Source organism: Hippocampus comes, unplaced genomic scaffold (assembly GCF_001891065.2).
Source record: "Hippocampus comes isolate QL1 unplaced genomic scaffold, H_comes_QL1_v1.1 scaffold416, whole genome shotgun sequence".
Taxonomy (NCBI): domain Eukaryota; kingdom Metazoa; phylum Chordata; class Actinopteri; order Syngnathiformes; family Syngnathidae; genus Hippocampus; species Hippocampus comes.
Window position 1 is genome coordinate 371,601 of NW_017805837.1, and position 22,578 is coordinate 394,178.

General features: G+C 46.2%; 4 protein-coding genes across 12 annotated transcripts in view; 3 read left to right on the plus strand and 1 right to left on the minus strand.

Moving 5' to 3' along the window:
* The first annotated feature begins 272 nt into the window (after nucleotides 1-272).
* Nucleotides 273-5,593, plus strand: msl1b (MSL complex subunit 1b). Of its 7 annotated transcripts, XM_019887785.1 has the most exons (11): nucleotides 273-374; nucleotides 894-948; nucleotides 1,041-1,100; nucleotides 1,588-2,191; nucleotides 2,549-2,748; nucleotides 2,921-3,222; nucleotides 3,332-3,456; nucleotides 3,536-3,603; nucleotides 3,767-3,891; nucleotides 4,014-4,086; nucleotides 4,282-5,593. In XM_019887785.1, exons 4-11 carry the CDS (start codon nucleotides 1,625-1,627, stop codon nucleotides 4,370-4,372), a joined length of 1,551 nt encoding a protein of 516 aa, XP_019743344.1. In that variant the 5' UTR covers nucleotides 273-374; nucleotides 894-948; nucleotides 1,041-1,100; nucleotides 1,588-1,624; the 3' UTR covers nucleotides 4,373-5,593. The 7 variants fall into 7 exon arrangements, with proteins under 7 accessions (XP_019743344.1, XP_019743346.1, XP_019743348.1 ...); XM_019887787.1 differs by lacking the exon at nucleotides 1,041-1,100; XM_019887786.1 differs by lacking the exon at nucleotides 273-374 and adding an exon at nucleotides 410-665 and having other exon boundaries at nucleotides 1,041-2,191.
* Nucleotides 5,594-5,795: 202 nt separating this feature from the next.
* chmp2a (charged multivesicular body protein 2A) lies at nucleotides 5,796-8,691 on the minus strand. Of its 3 annotated transcripts, none has more exons than XM_019887793.1 (6): nucleotides 8,539-8,691; nucleotides 7,507-7,674; nucleotides 7,253-7,432; nucleotides 6,758-6,888; nucleotides 6,517-6,600; nucleotides 5,796-6,422 (listed from the first exon to the last, which is right to left on the minus strand). In XM_019887793.1, the coding sequence occupies exons 2-6, from the start codon at nucleotides 7,672-7,674 to the stop codon at nucleotides 6,305-6,307; spliced, it is 681 nt and encodes a 226-aa protein (XP_019743352.1). In that variant the 5' UTR covers nucleotides 8,539-8,691; the 3' UTR covers nucleotides 5,796-6,304. The 3 variants fall into 3 exon arrangements, with proteins under 3 accessions (XP_019743352.1, XP_019743354.1, XP_019743353.1); XM_019887795.1 differs by having other exon boundaries at nucleotides 5,796-6,373; nucleotides 6,539-6,600; nucleotides 8,539-8,690; XM_019887794.1 differs by lacking the exon at nucleotides 8,539-8,691 and adding an exon at nucleotides 8,338-8,443.
* A 268-nt stretch (nucleotides 8,692-8,959) lies between these two features.
* Nucleotides 8,960-10,585, plus strand: mrm1 (mitochondrial rRNA methyltransferase 1 homolog (S. cerevisiae)). The gene has a single exon (XM_019887792.1). The coding sequence runs from the start codon at nucleotides 9,170-9,172 to the stop codon at nucleotides 10,229-10,231; it is 1,062 nt and encodes a 353-aa protein (XP_019743351.1). The 5' UTR covers nucleotides 8,960-9,169; the 3' UTR covers nucleotides 10,232-10,585.
* A 1,078-nt stretch (nucleotides 10,586-11,663) lies between these two features.
* fbrs (fibrosin) overlaps nucleotides 11,664-22,578 on the plus strand; it is a 14,402-nt gene continuing 3,487 nt past the window's right edge. The window contains exons 1-18 of the mRNA XM_019887796.1: nucleotides 11,664-13,437; nucleotides 14,658-14,822; nucleotides 15,022-15,048; nucleotides 15,151-15,180; nucleotides 15,513-15,561; nucleotides 15,889-16,225; nucleotides 16,310-16,533; nucleotides 16,626-16,921; nucleotides 17,025-17,069; nucleotides 17,290-17,391; nucleotides 18,088-18,171; nucleotides 18,333-18,371; nucleotides 19,026-19,097; nucleotides 19,180-19,333; nucleotides 19,667-19,747; nucleotides 19,930-20,013; nucleotides 20,707-20,926; nucleotides 21,110-22,345. Coding sequence (XP_019743355.1) covers nucleotides 13,129-13,437; nucleotides 14,658-14,822; nucleotides 15,022-15,048; nucleotides 15,151-15,180; nucleotides 15,513-15,561; nucleotides 15,889-16,225; nucleotides 16,310-16,533; nucleotides 16,626-16,921; nucleotides 17,025-17,069; nucleotides 17,290-17,391; nucleotides 18,088-18,171; nucleotides 18,333-18,371; nucleotides 19,026-19,097; nucleotides 19,180-19,333; nucleotides 19,667-19,747; nucleotides 19,930-20,013; nucleotides 20,707-20,926; nucleotides 21,110-22,345 — 3,554 coding nt within the window. The 5' untranslated portion in view covers nucleotides 11,664-13,128. The remainder of the gene's footprint in view (nucleotides 13,438-14,657; nucleotides 14,823-15,021; nucleotides 15,049-15,150; nucleotides 15,181-15,512; nucleotides 15,562-15,888; nucleotides 16,226-16,309; nucleotides 16,534-16,625; nucleotides 16,922-17,024; nucleotides 17,070-17,289; nucleotides 17,392-18,087; nucleotides 18,172-18,332; nucleotides 18,372-19,025; nucleotides 19,098-19,179; nucleotides 19,334-19,666; nucleotides 19,748-19,929; nucleotides 20,014-20,706; nucleotides 20,927-21,109; nucleotides 22,346-22,578) is intronic.

Consider the following 22,578-nt stretch of genomic DNA (forward strand, 5'->3'; position numbering starts at 1 on the left):
AAATGTCAACTTTTGAGGGGGGGAAACACGGAGGACCTATTTGAATTTAAATAAGTGTGTTCTTCGAATAAATAAAATCAATTAAAATTATTTTAAGCTGCAATAAAAATGAAAACTACTAATACTTCCAACTATTTACATGCTGCTATGTGTAGAGTACTTTAATTAGACGTGTAAATGTGTTTGCCTGTTTGCCACACTATTGCGCCACATCTCCCCTTTGACTTTGATGATTTAGTGTGATGTGTCTTCAAGAAAACCTTTAAAGCAAGACAGGCAATCTAACTCCCCGCGCATGCGCAGAAGAGAGTGCTTTACAATACTTGAACAGGGAACATGACGAGCATTGTTGGTGGACTTCAATTATAGCCCGGGTAAGCTCACAAGCAGACATGGTGGGTGTTTGAAAACATGCGTGTAAGGAATTTGAGTGTTTAGCTGCGATCATTGCGGCGGCGACGCTTTGACCGCGGGTTTTTGTGTGTGCTAAGCTAGCAGGCTATCCACTGGAGCTAGGTAGCTGTTATTGTTTTTTTTTTTTTTTTTTTTTTTTTTTTTAATCACGGCAAGCTAAAATGGAGGAGCTAAAATGGAGGTTGCTTCACTGCCACTCCCGGGTCCTTGAACCTCTGCACACTCCGGCTAAATCGTTGCTAACGTGAGAAGTAAGTCGCGAAAGTACTGTAGTTTTTGCGTGTTTGTGTGGCGTGTGCGCTTGTATAGCTTAGCTTGCAATTTCAAACCCCGGCGTGTGACTCGTATGAAAAGGAAAGGTAACGCAGACTTGACGTAAAGTAACAACATAACGGCGAGTGTATTTGTTCGGACAAGACACGACACGGCCGTAAGCGAGAGTCACAAACAAAACCGTGTCTTAACGTTTGTGTCTGCAGGGTTTTTCCTGGATCAAATTGAGGCAGGAGTGGTAGTTTCCGTTCATTCGCACAGGTGCGTATGCTTATTTTGATGTATTTTATTGTACTTTCGACGTTTTATTTTTCAAAGAAAACCCTGGAAAAAGACTGTTTCCAAAACGACAGGGTGTGATGCATATTTAAGATACAGGACCAGGAGATTGCGAATGACGTCCACCGTAAAGGGTTTGTAATTCCCTGTTCACGCAGATTTTCCCCCCCATTTCATTTATTTCAGGTAGCGGTAAACATAAGCAAGGCAACCAAAACACAATATTCCAATCAAATTTATGACCGAGCCTGAAAAGGAGAAGGTAGAAGAGAATTTTGTGTGTGTGTGTGTGGAACTGCAGATTCTTCTATTAGACGATGCCATGGCCTAACTAAATGAAGCTGCTCTGCACACTTCAGCATAGTGCCCTGGCCCCAAGATGGCCGTAAAGGGTCTGTGCATCCGTTTTCTTGTACATCTTACCTCACTTGAGTCACATGTGAGCTGGAGCCTACCCTGTTGACTTTGGGTAAGAGGCAAGAACCATCCTGGACACATTCAGACGTTCTTGGTTACAAAAGACAATTGTTACTTGATTGAACCTGGTAAAAATAAGCAGAGGTAGATACTTCTAAACTTTATACGTGAGTGGAATAAACTTGGTTTGTGTGCACTTTGCAGGGGGCAGCTAGCCACGTTCACACCATGAACAGTCGCCATGAGCATGAGAGCCTCCCCAGGCCCGCATCTGGGATCCAAGGCAAACGCTAACGCCATAGGTGGGACGTTGTCTTTGTTTCCCGTGAGCCTCAGGAGGGAGTCACGTGACTCGCCCTCGGATGCTCCAGGCGATTTCCGCTGGGCCGGAAAGATCCCGAGCAGGTCCAAGCGCTCGGAACAGACTTACATGAGCGGCAACGTCTCGGAAGTCGTCGAAGTAGATCGGGCCGCCGCTCTGGGGGTTCTGTCCCCTGTCAGACAAATGGGGGGTGAGGGAACCCCGGTGAAAGGCAAACCCCTCTCCATGGACAGCATGGAAAACCCTCAGATGGCGCCGAACAACAACACGCCCAAGGATGCCGATGGCGTTCTCGGCGCCGCGTCAATCGAAGTGTCGTCCGAGGGCAAGTGGAAGAACCTTCGGAAGAGCCCGGCCAACCCTCACACGCAGGCCAACTGTTTGCGGCAGATCCTGCTGCTGCAGCTGGACCTCATCGAGCAACAGCAGCAGCAGCTGCAGTCCAAGGACAAAGAGATCGATGATCTCAAAGCAGACAAGGAGACGGTATGGAAAACAAATGGGATTTTTTAATATACTGACATGTACCTTTTTTTTTTAACTTGACAGCATAGTCATTCAACGGTTTCATACCGCTGACTGGCAATGAGTTCTTGCATAGGACTGGGTGATGATATAAAAAAAAAAATGAAGACACATGATAAAAAGTGTTGAGGAATAAAATCCAATTTCACAGATTAGGAAAATACATAGCATTGAGTCTTCATTATTTGAAGGTAAATCTCTCAGTCAACAGGATTTTCCATTGACTGCCAGCAATAAACTGCCAATGTTTTCCAAATATGACTTATCGCAAGTTATACGTCACTCCGAAGCAATGAGACCTTGCATCCACTTGTGTAGCTTCTGGCACGTATTGAGCGCATGGAACGCCGCCTGCAGCTCACCAAAAAGGACCCGCCACGTGACAAGCGCCTCTTCCAGCCGCTGGAGCCTTGGACCCCCGACAAGGAGGACATGTGGGACCTAGAAGTAGAGGAGAGCCCTCAGCCCAATCCATCTACCCTGCTACCCTTAAGTCGAGGCAGCAAAGGGCAAAAGAGGTGAAGTCTGAAACGCAATTTGGTTAGGGGAAATGTAAAATGGGACATTAGGAAAATGCAAAAAAAAAACCATCATGTTGCATTGAGAATGAGTAAAATCAGTGATTTCCAGTTTTGAACATTTTAAATTTTTCCTTGACGTAATTCCCAAATTGATACATGTGCCCAACAGAAAATCCTGCTTTGGGGACTCCAAACTCCAGAAGTCTCGTGGCAAAAGCGCCAAGCTGAGTCCCCACAAGCCGGAGAGTCAACCGGCGTCTCCGTCTCAGCGCGAGCTGCGCAGCAAGGAGACGCCGGAGAGGAGCGCTCCGGCCAGGGGAAAAGAAGAGGAGGCGGCGGAGTTGAGCTGCCAGATGGACGACCTCCCCTTCCTGTCCACCACGGAGATGTACTTGTGCTGCTGGAACCAACCTCCCGTGTCGCCGCTGCGCGATACTTCTCCCAAGAAGGAGGAAGAGGAGGAGGTGGCCAGTGAGTGGACTCATCGTGTACTCTCTGATTATGCAGATTATTTTATTTTTTTTGTGTGTGTGTGTGTGTGTGTGTGAACCGTACCTTCCACCACCTCTATGTCCTTCAGATGCATCCAGCACACACTCCATGATGAACTTCCTTTTCCCGTCTTCGTGCCGACTCTCAGTTCCGTCATGGCGGGAAAATGTCATCGAGCCGTTGGGTGAGGATTTAAGCTTTGACGCACAGGAGGTGAGAACGTCGCAAAGATCGGAATTGAAGTGGCAAAAAAAAAGTGGCAAAAGTCAATCCGCCCGTCTTCTTCGTCCAGCCGCTGGACGACGGTGTGTTTCTCAAACGCCACGCCAAGCTGGAACTGGATGAGAAGAGGAGGAAGAGGTGACAGCATTGTCATATTTTTTTTGGGGGGGGTGGTATTACATCAAGGGCGTCAATAAGTGGTCCGTTTGATTTTAAGACTCAGAAGAAAAGATTTGGATGCCCCTTTATTGGAAGCTTCAAATGTCAGCCTCACGGGGTTCCTCTTGATTCCTGCATACAGGTGGGACATCCAACGGATCCGAGAGCAGCGCATGTTCCAGCGCCTGCAGCAGCGCATGAACAGGAAGAAGATCATACTGGAGACTGAGCCTGAACTTTCATCATTCTATCCAGAAACTGAAGACGGTAGCTCATCGTCAACCCTTGTGCCCTCCTTAAATTTACTACCTTTTGTAGCATTGCAAAAAATAGACAATATTTTGGTCAAGATACATTTATTTAATACTTTTTTTTTTTTTTCCTTCTAGTCGAAGCGATTATGATCACACCCTTCTTGCCAGTGGTTGCGTTTGGTCGGCCGTTGCCCAAACTTACACAAGAGTAAGTTTGAACATTTTATAAGTGCTTTTCATCAGTCCATGTTGTTACTTGTTTTGAGATGAAATGTGAACATTACCTTGAGTCACTTACCATAAAATTTTAACCAAGCAAGTCTCAAGTCCAAAAATTAGTAAATAGCCATGAGTCGTTTTATCACTACTGGTTCTTAAAAATATTATTTTTTCTCCCCTCCAGGAATTTTGAGCTGCCTTGGCTGGATGAGCGCAGCCGCTGCCGCATCGAGGTGCCCAAGAAACATACTCCTCACCGGACCTGTCGCAAGTGAATGTCGCCGAGTGGGAGACGCCGCCATTTAGTTCGATACGGTCAAGTCACCAATTGTGTAACTGCTGTTGCTTTTCTTTGCGGAAGAGAAAGACATGTCAAACATATCACTCATCACGCGGCGTGACGTGGTAGCTGCGTTCCCATCTTCGAATACCTTCACTGTTACTGCACTCAGCTGACACCGATTAAAAAAAGAAAAATACGGTTTGCGTCAGAGCTCCTTGGACACCTTTACATTTTGCGACTGCTTTAGGAAAGAAATGTTCCAACTTTACTGTGGTGCTGTGTATCTGTCGCTCAACCATCCATCTATGGAGCATTGCACTCTTCACACACAGTGAAGGTCTGTTGAGGAAAAAAAAAAAGCCTGAATCTGTTTTCTCTGTTGGGGGAAGAAAAAAAACTAGACGGGTCCTAATGTTGGCTTGAACCTGAATGTTCTGTTTCCTCAGTTTAGTTTTTACTTTTACACTACTCACAAAAAGTAAGGGAAAGTGGGCTTTCGGTTCCACTTCTATGCCCCTTTGTGACTTCTGTGCAAAAAGTTCTGAGACACCTTCAATCAAAAGTTTATAGAGTTCATAAATGAAGTGCACGTGTACAGGTTAAGTTCCAACCTGAAATTTCACCCCCAAATCCCTTTTTTTGTGAGTCGTTAACATGTGAATTGCATGGGTTCCATTTTGCTGTAAAAGACATCGGAAACAACGGTAGCATGGCTTAACCCCTCGATGGATCTTATCTGCTCTTAAGCAAAATAAAAAGGATGCAAGCATGACTTTTGGCTGCAAAGTGTCCAGAGTGTCGGAAAATATTGACACGCACACAAATAGTGAATGTGTATACATTGACCTCTTCCAGGAGCAGGAAGCCAACATCGGGGAATCCATTTTCGACGGAAACGTTCCTAGCTTGTAGTTCTAACGACATGCTGCCATTCTCTCCCCTCCGCAGTTTCTCTCCCCTCCGCAGTAAATTTGATTTGGTTTGTTTTCCTTCACGAGGCAACAGCTTCAACCGCTATACTGTAACAAGTGGAATAGATGTTGGCTAGGTCCGGAAGCTTCGTCTGTACATAGCTTTCACAGTGTACATAAAACATGGCTGTTATTTTTTTATTATTTAATGTTGGAACGTGTTGTGTACATTCAAAATTCAATGATTGTTGACAAATTGAAAGTTGCATTTTCTTTTTGGAATAAAATAACCATTTCTCTCTCTTGCGGGGTTGGATTTAGATCTTTTTTTTTTCCCCCCATCACCACACTGCGAGGTTGACTTTTCATTTTGTCATTGTTATCCTGAGTTGTTTTGCTCTTTATAGGGAAGTCAGCAACTTTTGAATTTCTAAAATAGCATAACTGAGGCTGTTTGGAATTTTCACACCAAAATTATCTTCTCTCGCATTAACCGAAACAGCCTTTGTTAAATGTGGAAAAAGGTTTATTATTCAACAACAAAAAATGAACACCATTCCATCTCTTGGTGTAAAAACTATAAACAGGTTTTGGGTTGATATCAGCCCACCAAGGGTCTATTTTTAAGTTCGTAAAATGAGCCACCCTTTTTGTGGACAAAACAAAATGTTTAGATAATAGATTCAACAGCTCTGCACTGATCACATATCTAAAGAAATTGTTCTATAACTTGGGTTATTAGTCAGTGTTAATTTAAAAGCAACAAAAAGTAAGCATGGACACGCTGTCAGTGGATTTGTCTTTTGGCATTGTCATAAATGAGACGGGACGTTTCAGGTCCCCATCAAGGATAATTTGTATTTTGATATAACATACCCACATCAAATGAAACACCGCAGAAAGAAAAAGCCAACCACCGTCATGGCAAGACGTTCCAAGAAGTCAGCATGTGTTTTGCATTCAGTCTTTGCGGAGGTTATTTAACCGTGCCTCCAGGTCGGCGTCCGCATCGGCTAAGGTGGCTTGAGGCTCCGCTTTTTTCCCAGCGGCCACTGACAAGCTTCCACCAGTAGCTGGGAGGTCTGGAAGGAACACAGTGGACAATTTACAATCCAAACACTGATATTTTTTCTATGAAATGTTAACTTATCTCCAAATGAGTCATTTTTTGTCTACATTAAGAGTGTTTAAAAAAAAAAAAAAAGTTAAGATAGCAATGGTAACCCTTGGCATTGTTTTGTTCTTACTGGAGAGTTCATCACTAAGATTAAGACCCAGCTCATCCAGGACTTGGGACACAATGGCGTCACTGTGAGAAAGATCAAGCAAAAAGTCAGCACACACGGCACAGACTTGAAAAATATATTGTTGCAGAATCATACATCAATGCCACCGTCATCTTGAATGTGTCAAAGAGGAGCGATAGCTGAGGATGCTTCAACTCAAACCATGCTGTCGCGGCTCACCTTTCGTCCTCGTCATCTTCGTCCCCAAGGGCGTCATCGATGGCGTCGTTCATCATCTCCTCCTTCATGTCCATAATCTCACTCTGCCGCTCAAATTCCATCATGATCTTCTGAATCTGAGGCAGTTTGAGCTGTGGAGGAACACGCAGATATGCACTGCTGTCAATTTTGTGCTTTTGATGAAAGGGGCTAAAATGATTTTGAAAAATAAGCAGATTGCATCCTACTCCCCACCCCCTTGATATTGCGATTGAATATGTAATCATTTTTTCATGGTACTCTTCCCATGTATTTTTTTATTTTACAAAGAAAAGTGAGAGGTGAATCTGTATTACAATAAACAATATCACAGTTTTGGTCTTATATGTTAGGCGACTATTTATCTACTTCAATTGGATTTAACTTATTAAACATTTTAAATTGCGCCCATGACAACAACTTCTCAAAATTCTACCAAACAAGACTTCGAGTGTGTTTGACATGACTGAGGCGGACCTGTCTGTTCATTGTAGCCATGGCTTTGGTGACGCCCTTCATGGCTTGCGCCATGCTGTTGTTGGACTTGAGCGTCTGAATCTTCAGACTGACGGCCTGAATGTTGGCTCTCATCATGATGAACTTCTTCACGTAGCGTCTGGAGCGTACCAAGTCTTTGGCCATGATCTTGACGGCATCCTGCACACATTTCAGTCACATGTTCAGAATTTGATCTTTTGTGTTTGTTTGTTTCACAAGAAGACTTTATGCACCATTTGTCCCTGTTTGGCCATTTTCTTGATGTCAGCGATGATCTTCTTCTCCTGCTGCTCCAGTTTTGTTCGCTCTCTGTCCAGATCCCTCATGGCCCGGTTGAGCGCCCTCTGGTTCTGCCTCAGCATCTCCTCCGGAGTCTTTCTCTTCCCAAAAAGGAATTCCATCTGTTTGGAAGCACAGAGGGGGAAAAACTGATGATACAGGAACATTCATACATGTTCTATACTGCTTATCCTCAACACACTCGCGGGTTTGGTGCCAGGTTGACTTTCGGCAAGAGGTGGAGTACACAATGGACTGGTTGCCAGCCACCTACAATTTAGTCTTCAATTCACCTAACAAGCCTGTTTTTGGGATGTGAAAGGAAAACCCGATGCAAGAATGGGGTGAACATGTTGTAGCCGGGATTCCAAATACAAATACTTTGCTAATGTACTTAAGTATTTTTTCAGTTCTGGGTATTTCTTGACTATTCACTAGTCTGATGACTTATTTACTTTTACTCACTACAATTGAAAAACAGTTTGTCAAAATAAGATTGTCAATCTTTTTCAACCTCCACATATGAAAACTAATTTATTTAGGTCAGCGACAAGGAGAACAATTGTACGCTCTTACACTGAAGGTACATAACCAACCCGTGTATCCACATTTTTGCGACATTTCTTCATATGGAAAATGTGTGCCTTAGCTTATTAGATTGGAGAACATCCAAACAAGTATTGTCCCTGTATATTGCTCGTAATTACATGTTTACATTTTAGAAATAACGAGAGAGGGTATACGGGTGATGCTACTTCAGAGTGTATATAATTGTAAAAACTTACCTCGTCAACTGACAGTTTGTGCCAAATTCAAACACTACATTAATGGTACCCCAGTTTAGCGTTGTAGTCAACTAAGTGGCTTAAGGCCTGTTCATTTCTTGGCTGCCGACATGACGTCTTTTTGGAGCCGTCATTACCTCACCAACACTTCCCCTCCACCTCCACTACTTGCGTTAGCCGTCACAAAGTCTCTCAGCTCACCTTGATGCTCTCTGGTCGACCCAGCACAAAAATCCAAACGACAAACGACGTTTATTAAGATTTCCTCACAAACGATCTTCTCAAACGACGAGTTTTGTTTTCCTCCACACACTTCCGCGTTGCCTTAGTTTTACTTCCGGTTAGTGATTTCATCGACAACGTCACAAGTGACGCCAGCCGTATCGGTCACGTGCACGAAATTGAAACAAATACAGGAAGTAAATATGACAACCATGAACACATTTCAAAATAAGGATTATGTGAACATTAGAAGTGGTCAAAGTAGCATATAGTTTGTTTTGTTGGGAAGATATAGTTTATTTAATAAAACTCCAAAAAATGCTTGTACAATATTAATCACCAAATTACGACTGTGATGCAATATTTTGACTGTTGCACTGTTATTTTTGTAGTGCAAACGCTCGTTATCCTGTCTTGAGCTCAATTGTACCGCGACCTTACAAACCAACGTGGTTAATTCAGTATTGGTTTTGTCAGTCCGCGTACTGGTCTTCAAAAGCAGTTAAGCGTTTGCGAGCTGATATTTAGGATTCTGATCAGTATGGAATTAAAATGTCTCGATATTTGACTGATTCTTTGCGGCTTAAAAGGCTCGACTGAAAGCCCCAGTATGAGGTTATTCAATTATGCTTCTAAGCACAGGCTGCTGTTTTTTAGGACGTGGAAATTTAGCTGGGCTCTGGACTCCCATTTTGCTTACCATGAGGACAACAGAGTGAATAACACCAGGAGATCCAGCAAATCTAAACTGTCAGGAGGAAGGTACCCGGATCAGAAAGCATCACCAAATAAACTTCAGAATCCAAGACGAATGTCATCAGAGCTTCAGAAGCTGGCTCTGGAGGACTTATCAGACAGAGAGAGGACTACAAGACTCAAACCATCCTTGGAGTCTTTAGACCAGCATGAGATTGTCTTTGGGGTCGCTCCTTGTCTCCTGGCTCTCACCCAGGCTCGCCGGAAGGCCTTGAAGCTGTTTGTGAAAGACGGTGACATCTCGAACAGGTCATCGCTTCTCAAGGTTTGTGAGGAAGCTCACCAGCGACGAGTTCCCATCCAGCGGGTCAATAAGAAAGACCTGGATCGGATGGTTTTAAGTCGGGTTCATCAAGGAGTTTGTCTGCGAGCCACTCCGCTGAGCTACCTGACCGAAGACTCAGCCCAGAGTTCAAAGTCCACGCCTCTCTGGCTTGTCCTGGATGGGATTCAAGACCCGATGAATCTCGGGGCCATCTTGCGCTCTGCGTATTTCCTCGGCGTGGACCGGGTGGCCAGCAGCGTCCGGCACAGCTGCCCTTTGACGCCGGTGGTCAGCAAGGCCAGTGCCGGCATCATGGAGGTGATGGGCGTGTACGGGTACGAAGACCTGGAGGACATGGTCAAGGTCAAGGCGGCACGAGGCTGGCAAGTGGTCGGCACAGTGGGGGCCGAGGCGCCGGAATCTGAGAGCGTTCCCATCATGCCATGTTCGGACTTTCGCTTGACCATGCCCACGCTGCTGCTGATTGGAGGGGAGGGTGAGGGATTGTCCCGGAAGCTTTTAGCTTTGTGTCAGACGCTTGTTACCATTCCAGCCGGGAGACAACTTCTACCTGGCGTAGAGTCACTCAATGTGTCTGTGGCCACCGGTATCCTGTTGCACACGTTGCTTGCCTCTACCAGGCCCACATGACACTCTGAAGTTTGAACTGGGCAAATGAAATGCACAACAGGGCGGGGTGGGCAAACTTTTGTGCTCAAGGGCCAGTTCAAGTATTCATGCTTTAACATCTGACTCCAGGTTCAGTTGGCCATTTTCAATGGAGGTGCTCCTTGCGAGGGTTGTCATTTTGCATTTAAGTGTTAGGCTGCTTGACTTGTTGAATAAAGTGAAGCTGAAAGTACATCTATTCGTGTGGCCCTCATTTTTTTTTTCACTTGACTTTAATCACTGACTGAACTAATGTCTGGTCCATGCTCTTTGCAAGTGTTTTCATTTTGTGTCTGTTTGGCTGCTTGTCCTGTTCAATAAATAGCTGAAAGTGCATTGGTGAGTGTGACGCTATCCCTTTCGTGTGATATTACTTAATTGTTGAAACAATAACAAAAATACATATTTGATAGTGACAGCCGTGCTGTAAACGACATACCTGCTCTGTCAACTTAATAATGGTGATGTATAAACAACAAAAACTGGCAGCAAGAGTTAAGATAGGCTCCAAGAAATATTAAAGGTGATATTAGACGTTTTGCATTTTCTTTTGAAGAGGAGGGGTTTGCAGGTTTCGCAATAAACACCAATCAAGGACAGAGATGGTGTTGGTTGGAAGCTACAAAAAAATTAAAAAAATGCCGCCGGACAGAGGACAAGCTTACCGAGTCCTCCACCAGATTGCTAGATGTATCAGCCATATCTGCGGAAACTGCAATAATGGATGGAACAGAACTAGAGCACCATGCTGAAGACTGCAACAGGCTGTGGGTTGATCACACCAAGCAGTGCAAGTCACTTCAAAGCTGTATTTCAGATGGGCTCAACAGTCACACGACTTTGTCGACTGCTAGTTTAAAGATAAAGAGTTCCTTCAAGGGAATAAAAAAAGACAAATGTCTCAATCAAAGTCCAGCTAGTACAAACTGAGGACAACAAATGTGCAACAAGTTGACCTAATTGACTTTTTATGGCACAGAAGATGATGCCAATGATGTGATGACAATGGAGTGCACAGTAGACTGCTGGAAAGGCTCCGCTTCATTGTCTACTGTGAGTGTATGCGCGTCACGTTAAGAAAAGCGGAAGTGTTGGGAAGGGAAAAGGAGAAAAAATATGAGACTTGACAGCCAGTGTGTGGAGACCGGGTCTCTGCTCTGGGATTGCTGCTTTAGAGTGCCTCATTGTTGCCTGTGAGTGCTGCATATCATATTAAGAGCGGAAACGCCAGGAGGGTAAAAGAAGGGAAACATGGGAAGTCCAACTTAGTAGAGGTACGATTTCATTTTGTTCATGTCATTTAAGTATTATTTAAGTGTACGTTTCTGTATTTTGTCCATGGGTTATTTGCACATGTCCTCCATTTCGCCAGCTCCCACAAGGCGGCAGTATGAACAAACGGAGGTGGCATCAAGCACCCGCCGTACGGAGGAAGAAGACTTGCGCACACAATGCACTGCACGGCTGAAAAGGGTTGCGTCTCCCCGATGTCCAAGATACATTTACTATTCCGAGGAAACGCGTGAAAAGGAAACGGTGGAGGACGCTGGCTGCCCCCAACCCACATATGTTTTTTGCACACTGGACCTGGCCAGGAAATTTAAATCGCGAGCAGGGGACGCCGGCGACCAGTTGAACTTGTGCTAAACATTGGATCTAAACTGTGAAGGCTGCACAGAGGAGCTGCCCAGCCCGACGGGGGTTGGTCGACACCCTCGTTTATGGAAATCGACACCGAGGCTTTCAAGAACGGGCCTTGATTTATTGTTCCACGTGATGGAAGGGGATCGGAAGCATATTTGAGCTCGGAGGACTAATATGACGTTATTAAACGAGTGATTGTCAATAGTGGCTTCGCATTCCTCCAGTTTCCTTTGGAGGAAAAAAGGATAAACCCCCGCTAGCTAACAGCTGGGTCGGCTAATGCTAACCTAGCTGAAGTGCTAACGTTACGTCTTTCTTTTGATGGGATACAAACTCAAACCATCATTTATCGACCGTCAAACTCATCGACAGTTGAAAAAAAGAAACATCAACTGGAGAACATTTTTCGGCCACGCGGTTAACTGTCTGGATGTTTAGTCGCGGGACGCTATCGCGAAAATAGGTATTTATTCTTAGGTTGCTGTCTGCATATATTGTGATGTATCGAAGTTAGCCTCGTTCGTGCTATTGAATTAGCAAATGCTAATGTGTTGGAGTCAACGCGAAACGAGTGCTTGGCAAGTGGTCGCGTTCATAGCGTTAACAGATGCAAAATTTGGACTTTAAATTAGACATTTGTGAGTGACTGGTTTAGTTCTGACCTAATATTACAATGTCACGACAGCCAGTGTGTTTGCGTTCCACTATTTGGCCTCTGGGCCTTCCTATCTAGCTAACCGTGTCGTTTTTGTGCTAGCACTCAAATAAATTGTCGGTAAATTGTTGACGGAAATGTTAGTTGGCGATGGCCTGATTTTCAACACTAAACCCGTGTGAGAGAGTTCAGCGGGCGTTGTCATCAATCTTAGCAGGGCTGTCGTCGTTGTTTACATGCTTATTGACTTATTTTCCTTGCTAGCGAGCTAATGTTAGCCATTTAGAAGATGTCTTGATCGTTGTACTTGTGCTTCACTTCCGTCGTGGCTCGTTGAAAATAATTGAAATGACACTCAAATTCCGCCGAAAGAAAGGCCCCGACGCCAATAGACTGTTGTCAAAGGAAGGAAAATAGTATTATCCACTGGTTCAGTTAACGCCATTTTAACTGGGGCTCCGAGCGAGGGCCCGGGGGGGCTGGTGTCATCTCTTTGCGGTTAGGTGCCACCTTCCACCGGACCGGGACTTGAAATAAGTGCCTTTGGCGTCATTTGAGTTGGACAAAAGGCTTGGAGGACATGGAGGGTCCGAGCCGAAGCACTGGAACCAGGCAGAGCCGCCGCTCCCGTTCCCAGCGCGACAGGGAGCGGCGGCGCAGGAGAGTCAACCTGGCGGAGGAGCGGGCCACGTCCCTGTCGTCGGGTTCCGATCGGGAGGATCGTGGGACAAACAGCGTCCTCGGTCCGGGTCCGGGTGAGAAAGAGGGCCGGCCTGGTTTTGGTCGACACAGACCACCCCGTCGCAGGAAGAGGGAGTCGGTGTCGTGTGAGGAAGACATCATCGATGGCTTTGCCATTGCCAGCTTTGTCAGCTTGGAAGCTTTGGAGGTAAATGTGTGCATGTTGATCCTCGCAGGCATTTACTCTTCATCCAACAACTGTTGTGAATTTTTCTATTCGGGGAAGTTGTGCAAAAAGTACTGAAACATTGAACAGGTGGATTATCTTTTTGAAAGCTAAGAACGTCAAACTAAATTCATTTAAAGCTCATCCTGAAATTATGCCCGAAAGCCCAATGTCCTGAACATTCTTAGAGTAGTGCATGTATATGTGTGTGTGTATGTGTCACAGTAAGGGGGTGTTGTGTTTATCTCTTCCTATCAGACCCATTATCCTTGAACTCCTCAACTCTGACACCATTCCTTGTTTGGAAAATGCAATCCACTCAGTCAGGCTATTGATGGCTTGTTGAGAGGCCTCAATTCTTCATGCACTCATTCCGGGAGGTGTTGATAAGCAGCCAAATGGCTTTGCAAGAAAAATGTTTGTGAAATGATCCACACACCAATTTGTGTATTGGTGTGTGGATCACTCGCTGTCAAGACACGCCAGCCACACGTTTTTTATTTCATATGTCAAATGTTACAAATTTTTTAAAAAGGATTTTCCCATTTGAATGCATTGAAATAGTGATCACCACCATCAGTCAGAAATCACGAGTACTTTATTGACTAATACATAAAAGGAGTAAAAGGAGTAGCCTTTAAAAAGGTGATTGATTTGAACAGATTGGTGGGCGGTAAAGGGTTACTGTCAGTCTTGATGCTAATTACAGCCAATCGCAGCATTGCCATGGAGACGGGCACAAACAGGGGCTCTGCTGAGCCTTCATCAGCTGCTGTTCAACTAACTGGTCAGTGGGATGATTCTGAGTAGAGTGAAATCCATACCAAAGAGATCAGTTTCAAAGAAGAAAGATACTCCTGGATAGTCTTCGTGACGAGTCAGTCAATTCTGGTTTAATTTAGATGACAACAAAGGAGCACCGTTCAAAAGGACTTTTAGGGCATAATAATTTGTCTAAAGACGTGTTGTGGGTGGGGGATGAGATAATGTTTAAATAGCTGGAGTAATTTTTCATCATTTACATTTATTCAATAGAGTGCGAACAAACAAGCCCCGTGAAATGCAACACTTATGTTCTTGCGCATCACAGCGATGGTTTACTTATGATTATTCAGTGCAGAAACATACGACTCACGACGATGATAATTCAGCCTCCTACTTTGTCTTCTTTGGGCTTACCCGAATGAATTTGTTCTCCTCAGATGGACTGCTCTATGAAGCCCAGCCAGCACAACGACATGCTGGGAAGGAGGAACAAGGGCAAGAGGGGTCCGGAGGAGAATGGCGGGGGGCCGCTGTCTGAGCCGGAGGAAGGCGTTCCGCACAGCTACCCTAGCAGCTGTCGGAACAAGAGGAGGAAGCTCGAGGTGAGACAAATCTTTCGGGCTCTGGTGTCCCATCAGCTGAGTTCTCGGTGGGCATAGATGGAATATTCAACTTAATTCCTCTTCCACGAATTCCATATACATTTTTTTCTTGCGTTCCCCTTTCATTCACTTTTTTTAACACTCTTTGAGAGTGTCTTTTTAAACTGTTGGAACCACTAACATTTCTCTCCTGCCCTAGGGACACCCTTTGGAGACTGGCTACATTGTAAGTGTCAAGTTGAGCATTGAACATAGATCAGAATCCTTTTTTTAAATCTGATCTGATCATGACCATTTTTTTCCCCCCCTTTACCTCAATTTGTTTCAGTGTGACACTGAAAGTGATGCTGGAGACAAGGTATGTGCTGCACCGACTCACCGGTCTTCTCACATTCAGTGGTAGTAGCCATTGGCTGGTATCTGATTCTGACAGCATGATGACCGTGAGCAAAAGTATTTTCAAAATAGTTTCACGGTGTACCTTGAAGCTGCAAGCTGGCCCATGCCTACTCTTCAGTTAAGCCACCATTGTATTTTTTATTCATTAAAAGTGTGGCACAAAGCCATGTTTTCTGCTGTTGAGAGTCTTCTGGAAATTTGAGATCACCTCATTCATATCATTTTTGCGTAATTAAGCACTTCATGGTGTTTTAGACATTCGGTGTAATAAGCCATTTTTACTTTTTCAAGGCCTCGGATCGTGACATGGATCCAGTGTTCACAGTCAGCACCCGAAAAGGTTAGTGTCTCATTAAGTGCTGCACCCACTTGAGTGGAATCCACACCAGTACAGTATAACCATTACCTGATGTATGAGGTTAAATATAGCATGGCGAGATTATAAGTAAAATTTAAAAGTCTTCACAAAAATGAGTACAACTAAGGTACAGGCATCTGAAAATCTACCAATAACCAAGTATTTGTACTTGATTACTTTGCACTACTGCTTACTTTTATATCCTCTGTGGTTGAAATGAATTGTACAACACTATGGTCATGGTTAAAGAAAAGAAAAAAGAGGCCAGCTTCTTGACACTAATTGTCTTTTTCTTTTTTTCACTTGAAGTTGTTGAGCCTCCGCCTTCAACCGTGGGCAAAAGCTGCCCGGGCATGTCGGCACGGAGTGGCATCCCGCGCTTGATGGTGACGCCCAGGGTTTCTGGCCTGGAGCGGAGCCAGGAGAAGAGCCTGGAGTCGCATTTCCCAGAGGCCGTTTCGTCTTGTACCTCTTCCGCCTCCTTCTCGCGCCTGCCTTCCCGCTCCCCGGCCTCAGCGGCAGGGCCAGTCCCCAGGCCCGGTGCCGTCAACGGAAATGGCGGCCGGCACCACAACGGCAGCCCCCCGCTGTCCAAACCGAAGCCCTTCCTCACCTTGCCGGGACGGTCTCACACCCTTTACAGCAGGTTTGTTTTACTTTTAATGTACCCTAAGTCTCAAGTTCTAACCTTCAAGTCGCAAGCCAATGACTCTCTTGTTTTGGTCCCCAGGAGCAACACGCCAGTCAAACCTGCATCTGTTGCTTCGTCGTCATCTTCCATGCGCCCTCCAACTCCCTCCACCAGTGTCTCCATGTCTTACATTCGTGGCGCAGGGTCCTCGGGGCCCCTCCGGCCTCCATCCCGGGCCAACTCGGGGGCCTTGTTTACTTCCTCACCAGGGCTGCCTCCCCCTCCTCCTCTACTACAGGGCCCTTCCCACTCATCAGCAGCAGGTACAATTAATATAGAGCAGCACCTTATTACCTTGAACTTTCACGAGGTGATTTTAATTGTCTTTCCCACACTGTAATGCCATCCACCACAGATCAGGAAATGCTGCGACAGAATTTAAACTCTCACTTCCTGAACGCACAAGAACGCGAGGGCAGACGCAGCGCTCCGGGAGCCGAAGGCAGTAACGCCGCCGTGGGTCGTTCCACTCCCGGTGGGGCGTCGGCGTCCAGTTCCACGCCGGGATCGACTGGTCGGACGTCCCAGAACCAGCCCAGCGTCCAGCCGCTGGCCTACCAGTTCCATCAGCACAACCACCAGCACCAACATACGCACACGCACCAACACTTCACGCCCTTCCTGCACCCCACTGCCACTGCTCCGCCCCTGGTGAGGAGTATCCTTGACAGATGTCAAATTGGAGTCGTTCTGGAATGTGGACTGAATTCCATGTTTGTGTTATTTAACCCTTCTCCCACTTTTGCTTTTTCAGTTTGATAAGTACCCGGGCAAAATGGAAGGGCTGTACCGGCATCCTGTAAGTACCACTAATGATCATGCTTACACTGCTGTGAAAAAGACTTTGCCCCCTTCCTTTTCATTTTGCTTATCCTTACACCTAAATGTTTTGGATCATCGGGGTCAATTTAATATGGACTACCCAAGTAAATACAAAACGCCCGCACTAATGATCACCAATCATGCTAGTGCTGCTTCATCGAATCTTCGAGTGTTCATGAATGTGTCTTTCTTGACAGTTCTTCCCACAATACCCACCGCCGCCCTCAGTGCCCAATATCCAGCCTGTGATTCCTCCCACCGGGCCTTTCAGCTCCCTGCAAGGAGCGTTCCAGCCAAAGGTGCAGAGAACTTTCTTGACATCTTTCATACTTTCTGTGAACCAGTCCTGACCGATGAGATCAGAAATGGGTGGTGGCTCCTTCTGGTTCTCTTCAGTGCACAAGAGGAATCCGGCGAAAGCTCACCTCCCGTTTAGGACTTGTGACACTAGGTCATGGCCTCATGTCGATTAACACTCATGAGATAGTTTGATATAGTTAAGCATTTTTGTCAGTTTAGTGCTGCTAAAAGGGAGGAGGTGTCCTCGGAAGGAGCGTGGAAGTAAAGCTCCAATCAAATGCTTTATTGCTTGATGGTACGATACTCGGAATGCATGTAAGGACCTGTTGTAGACACTTAGGACTGGGTGATTTGGCATTGAAATAAAATTAGTTTCCTCTTCATGGAAAAAGTAAATCACAATGACCTCGTTCTACAATATTCTGTCCAGTGGATCCCCGGGACTGAGCCAATAATAAGCCAATTTGTGGATACCAAACTGCGCATATATGGGGGAGGTCCTCTGTAATTGTCAGATTTTATTTTTGTGCCTCTAGGTTTAAAAAAACTTTTTAAAAGTTCTGAAAAATTCTGAAGAAGCACCTTTATGGTCCCAGGCATTTTCTTAGCGTAGGCTGTGGACCAAAGTGTCGATGTGAAATGTTATTAATTAGCTGGTCTGCCAGCGATGCCTGACGTCCTGTTTTGTGCGACAGCCTCTTGTCCCTCAGGGAACTGGTCCGGATCTGAGTGCTCGCCTCGGGGTCGTGCCACACCACCTGCAGCCCAAAGATCACCGGGTAAGGAGTGCCTTGTTGTTGAGTCAGTCTTGTCGTTTCCACAGCGACATTGCATTTTTCATTGCACTTACAATATGTAGCCCGTCAGGTTGTATTCTTTTCTCCTATGCAGTGTGAGAAATGTGGATTAAAAGTGGCTTTACAACTGTGTTCTCTCGTAGCTAACTGATCCATTCGGGACATCGTTGAAAATCAGTAATGTAAGCACAAACGGATGTTTTGAATGCACTGGCTCAGCTTATCTTACTTTCTCACTGCTTCATTCACACCGCACTAACCTCACAACATGTTGGCTCGCTGTTGCTCATTGAGTGGCCTTGCACACCAGTTAGATATTTCACATTTCATAATGCTTTGACTTCTCCTGTCCTCACTATGGCCGCTCTCACTTGTAATAGTAAAAAGATGTTGAGAGGTGACTTAGAAATGTGGATTGAGTGCTAGTGATTAACCAGGGGTGGGTTAAGCATGGTTCGGGGGCCACACATGACCCACTGTTTACATTGTGAAAAGCCATATTCGTTGTATTGCTGTAGCTGTTTTTTCCCCTCATTATAAATTAAAAAATACTTTTAAAAATATTTTACGTAATTGGAAAATAAAGTATAATCAAATTAATTACAAATAAATTGTACAAATTGTTATTTTTATTAAAACAATATGTATATATTTTTAAACCTCATCCCTGATTGACATGGCCCACTGTTCTAAAAAGCCAACGTGGCCCTTGAGCACCCCCGTTTGCCCATCCCTGGAGTAGGCACACAATCAGACAAGAAATCACGTCTGAGATCATTGAATAAAAGGCAAGATTGATTGATTAACAAAGCAAACATGTTTTTTGTGGTGTGCAGAAACCTGGAAAGTGGTGTGCTATGCATGTATATGTGGCGTGGATGATCCTGAGCCATCAGAAGAAAGTAAAGGTACATCCCCGGTCGTAAGAACACTTGGACACACTCCCCAAAACAAATGTTTGATTTGCGCTGTGATCTTTCCTTCTCACAGTTGATGCAGGCTGATCCTCACAAGTTGGACTTCCGCAATGACCTGCTGGCTCGTCTTCCTGGGGCCGGTGGACTCGGCCCCATGGGTCCCATCGGAGGGCCCCTGCCTCCCAATCACGACTTGACCAGACCTCCCAGTCTCTTCTCAGCAACAGGTGCAGCCAGCCGACCAGCACTTGTACATTTTTTTTTTTTTAACATCCAGACACTCTCCTACTTGAGAAAATTACTTTCCACGAGGCTGTTTGTAGCTTCTTCTTACTCTTCATTGCACTGTAGCGCTACCTCTTTCTATAGACCAAAGTGCTACCTGGCATGGGTTCAGACAAAACCTGGTATACACTGAAAGCGCACAATTCAAAATGTAGACCTCCGGACGCATTCAGAAAAATGTTTGATGTCACATGTTTCGGATGTGCTTTGGAGCGGAGTCTTTCATAGTTGGAACGACTGGATTTGATCGTTGCTGTCACGTTACCTTCCGGCAGGTGCAGTCAATCCGTCCTCAGCCCCTTTCATCGCCCCATCAGCACCCCACTCATCTTTCCTCACCCCAGCTGCACATTTGGGTAAGAGCGACGTCTAAATTCTACAATGTTGCTTTGATTCACTCTTTTAAAAGATTGACTGGCTAACTATTGGGTTTGGATTGCGGTTTTAATAAATGGAATCTCCTTAACTGCAGCCCAGGAAGCCCGTGGAAAGGAATTTGAAACAGTAATTGTGATGCATATATGCGCACATATTTTAGATCCATATGGCCGCTCTCCACCTTTTACACCGCTGGGAGCCCTTGGTTCGGGTGCCTTTGGAGGACTCGGAAGCCCAACACTTGGTCAGTCTCATCGTGTCCCTTTTCTTGCAAATTGTTGGCTTTAATAAACCTCAAACTGGCCTCATTTTGACAAATAGCAAGCTGTCGGAGTGAATTTTATGTTAAATAATTGCTGTTTTATATGAGCTCAGTCATGATTTGTGATAGATATTAATGCAAAATAAAATGGAATCCCTTTTATTGTGGAGGATATGTTACAGACCCGCCAGCAGGTAGTGAAACAGGGATATAGACAGACCATATACAATTTTTAATATAGTTTTACCCCACCACCTACAGGCACATTTAAACTTACAAAAGCACACTTATTAAACATTTTAAATTATTCCATAAACCTAACTGCCAGTTGAAGCGAATGTACGACTGACATAAAACAAAAGCCAATCAAACATTTAGTTCACCCACACTGGAATCTTAAGTAGTCTGCTGTCATATTGCTAACATACAGTGTAATGCAAAAAGCCATAATATATATGCAAACAGAAATTAGCATAGATGTTACAGCAATTATAAACCTTCAAGCAACTGCCACTTTCACATGGAGCAGCAACACATACGTCTATGAATTTGCACTCGCTCGCATACTGTAAAAACCCATAAAGAAAAATGATCGCTTAAAAAATCGGTGACATTGCAAGGGCACAGTGTGAAGTACCCTGAATTCAAAAGTAACAGACAAATTCTGGTTTGCAGCAGGCTCCATGTTCGGTCCTAAGGACTCACCTGCCAGCGTGGTGGGAAGCTTGTCCAACGCTTCCAACCACCACGAGCCGTGGAACCGCCTCCACGGCACACCGTCGGGCTTCCCGGCAGGCCCTAGCTGGGCCAAAGGTGGCGACAAGCGAGACGAGAGGGATCGCGCCAAAGACGGCGAGCGGAGAGACATACCCCACATCAAAGATGAAAAGGACAGGTAGGATGTGGATTTTCTTTTCTTTTTTTTTTTTAATCTACAAAAGGCTATGATAGTTGTTTTGAATTGACATTAGGATTATATTGGGAAAATTAGAAAAATGTTCTTCCCTTAACCCAAAGAGTTTGTGAACCACTGAGCTGATTTGCCATATTAACTGTGCTTGAACTGTGTGTTTTTCAGAGACAACACGCTGTATGGCCGTCCACCTGTGAGGATGTCTCCTGTGGCGCCCTCCTTCAAGCCCCGCAGTAGCACCCCCATCTCCCACATCAACGGTCACAGCAGCTCCCTTGGTGGTGGAGGCGGGCCCATTGAGGACATGACCCGGAGTCTGAACAGAGACAGAGAACGCGAGCGGGACCGAGATGGGGACAAGAGGCCGCTGCCGACAGTGTCTTCACGGGGGCTTCCCCATGGCGCTTCCACTTTAGTAGCAGAGCGGGACAGACCACGTTCTTCCTCGTCCTCCGTGCTCAACACCCCCCCGCTTGCAAGCCGCTCAGCCCAATCACCACTGGACCTTTACCCCCGATCGCTAGGGCCGGCAGCACACGTCCATCACAACGAACACTCCCAAAGAGACGGCAGCCTACCTGCATCCTCAGCGGCTTCTGCCTCCGTCACTTCTTTATCTCAGGCTAAGAAGTCTGATCGGACCACGACGCCCGTCTCCAAGCCCCCCCTGATCCTGGGGCCGATTAAAGTGAAGGAGGAGCGCAAAGAGGAGCCGGAGCACATCCCCATTTCCCTGCCCGCCCCGCTACCTAATAACACGTTCGACCGCCCCAACAGCCACCCACACCACCACAGTTCTGGTACGCCCTCGTCCTCTCTCTCACTGACTCCCACTCCAGGTGTTCCCCTCCCTCCGCCCACTCCCAACCCACCTTCTCACCTTTCCCTGCTGGATCGCTCTCGGGCTATTGAAGCCTATTTGGGGAGCGCGGCAGGTTCCGGTTTGGTAATGGGCCCAAGTGGGGAGCGTTTCACCCACGGGGCACCCCAGGGACCGTCGCAAGGTCCCCACAGCTTCACCTGGGATCCCTGGAGAGAGCTTGCTGCCCAGCAGCATCAGCAACATCGAAGGGAGGCTATGGCACTTCGTTCCGACCCGCACCTCACCCTACGTGCTGATCCCCACCTGGCGCGGCTCCTCCAGCACCAGCGCCTCCTCGAGGCGGAGAGGGCGGCAGCCGTTGCAGCCGCAGCAACCGCGCCTCACCACCCTTCCACATCTACTGCTTCCACCCAGGCGGTCCGCCAGGAGCTCGCCCTTATGGCCCACCACTTTGACCGGCCTCACCAGCTGGGACCGCCGGGAGGGGGCCTGATGGATGAGGAGCAGCGTGCGCAAATCCTACGGGAAGACTTTGAGCGGGCGCGTTTCTTTGGCATGCACCCCCACCTCCCGCCCAGCTCCCACCTCTCCAGCCCCTCCCATGCTGCTACAGCTGCTCACCTGGAGCAGCTGCACCCTGGCCTTCTGTCCCACCACCTGCCTCCAGGGGCCGCCGCTGCCTCCCAGCATCACGCGTCTCTGTACGCGCGTCTGGGCCCACTTAACACACACCACGTGCCCAACGGCATCCTGGCGAAAACGCCTGCGGGATTGGTGGGGGCTCTATCAATGGGGGCGGCGGCGGCTCTCA

Coding starts and splice junctions, on each gene's coding strand:
- chmp2a (XM_019887793.1), bottom strand. CDS start 7,674: ATGGAATTCCTTTTTGGGAAGAGAAAGACTCCGGAGGAGATGCTGAGG. Junction 6,601..6,757: donor GAAGATGACGAGGACGAAAG/GTGAGCCGCGAC, acceptor TCTTTCTCACAG/TGACGCCATTGTGTCCCAAG. Junction 6,423..6,516: donor AAGAACAAAACAATGCCAAG/GGTTACCATTGC, acceptor AACATTTCATAG/AAAAAATATCAGTGTTTGGA.
- msl1b (XM_019887785.1), top strand. CDS start 1,625: ATGAGCATGAGAGCCTCCCCAGGCCCGCATCTGGGATCCAAGGCAAAC. Junction 2,749..2,920: donor GGCAGCAAAGGGCAAAAGAG/GTGAAGTCTGAA, acceptor TGTGCCCAACAG/AAAATCCTGCTTTGGGGACT. Junction 3,457..3,535: donor TAAGCTTTGACGCACAGGAG/GTGAGAACGTCG, acceptor TTCTTCGTCCAG/CCGCTGGACGACGGTGTGTT.
- mrm1 (XM_019887792.1), top strand. CDS start 9,170: ATGAGGTTATTCAATTATGCTTCTAAGCACAGGCTGCTGTTTTTTAGG.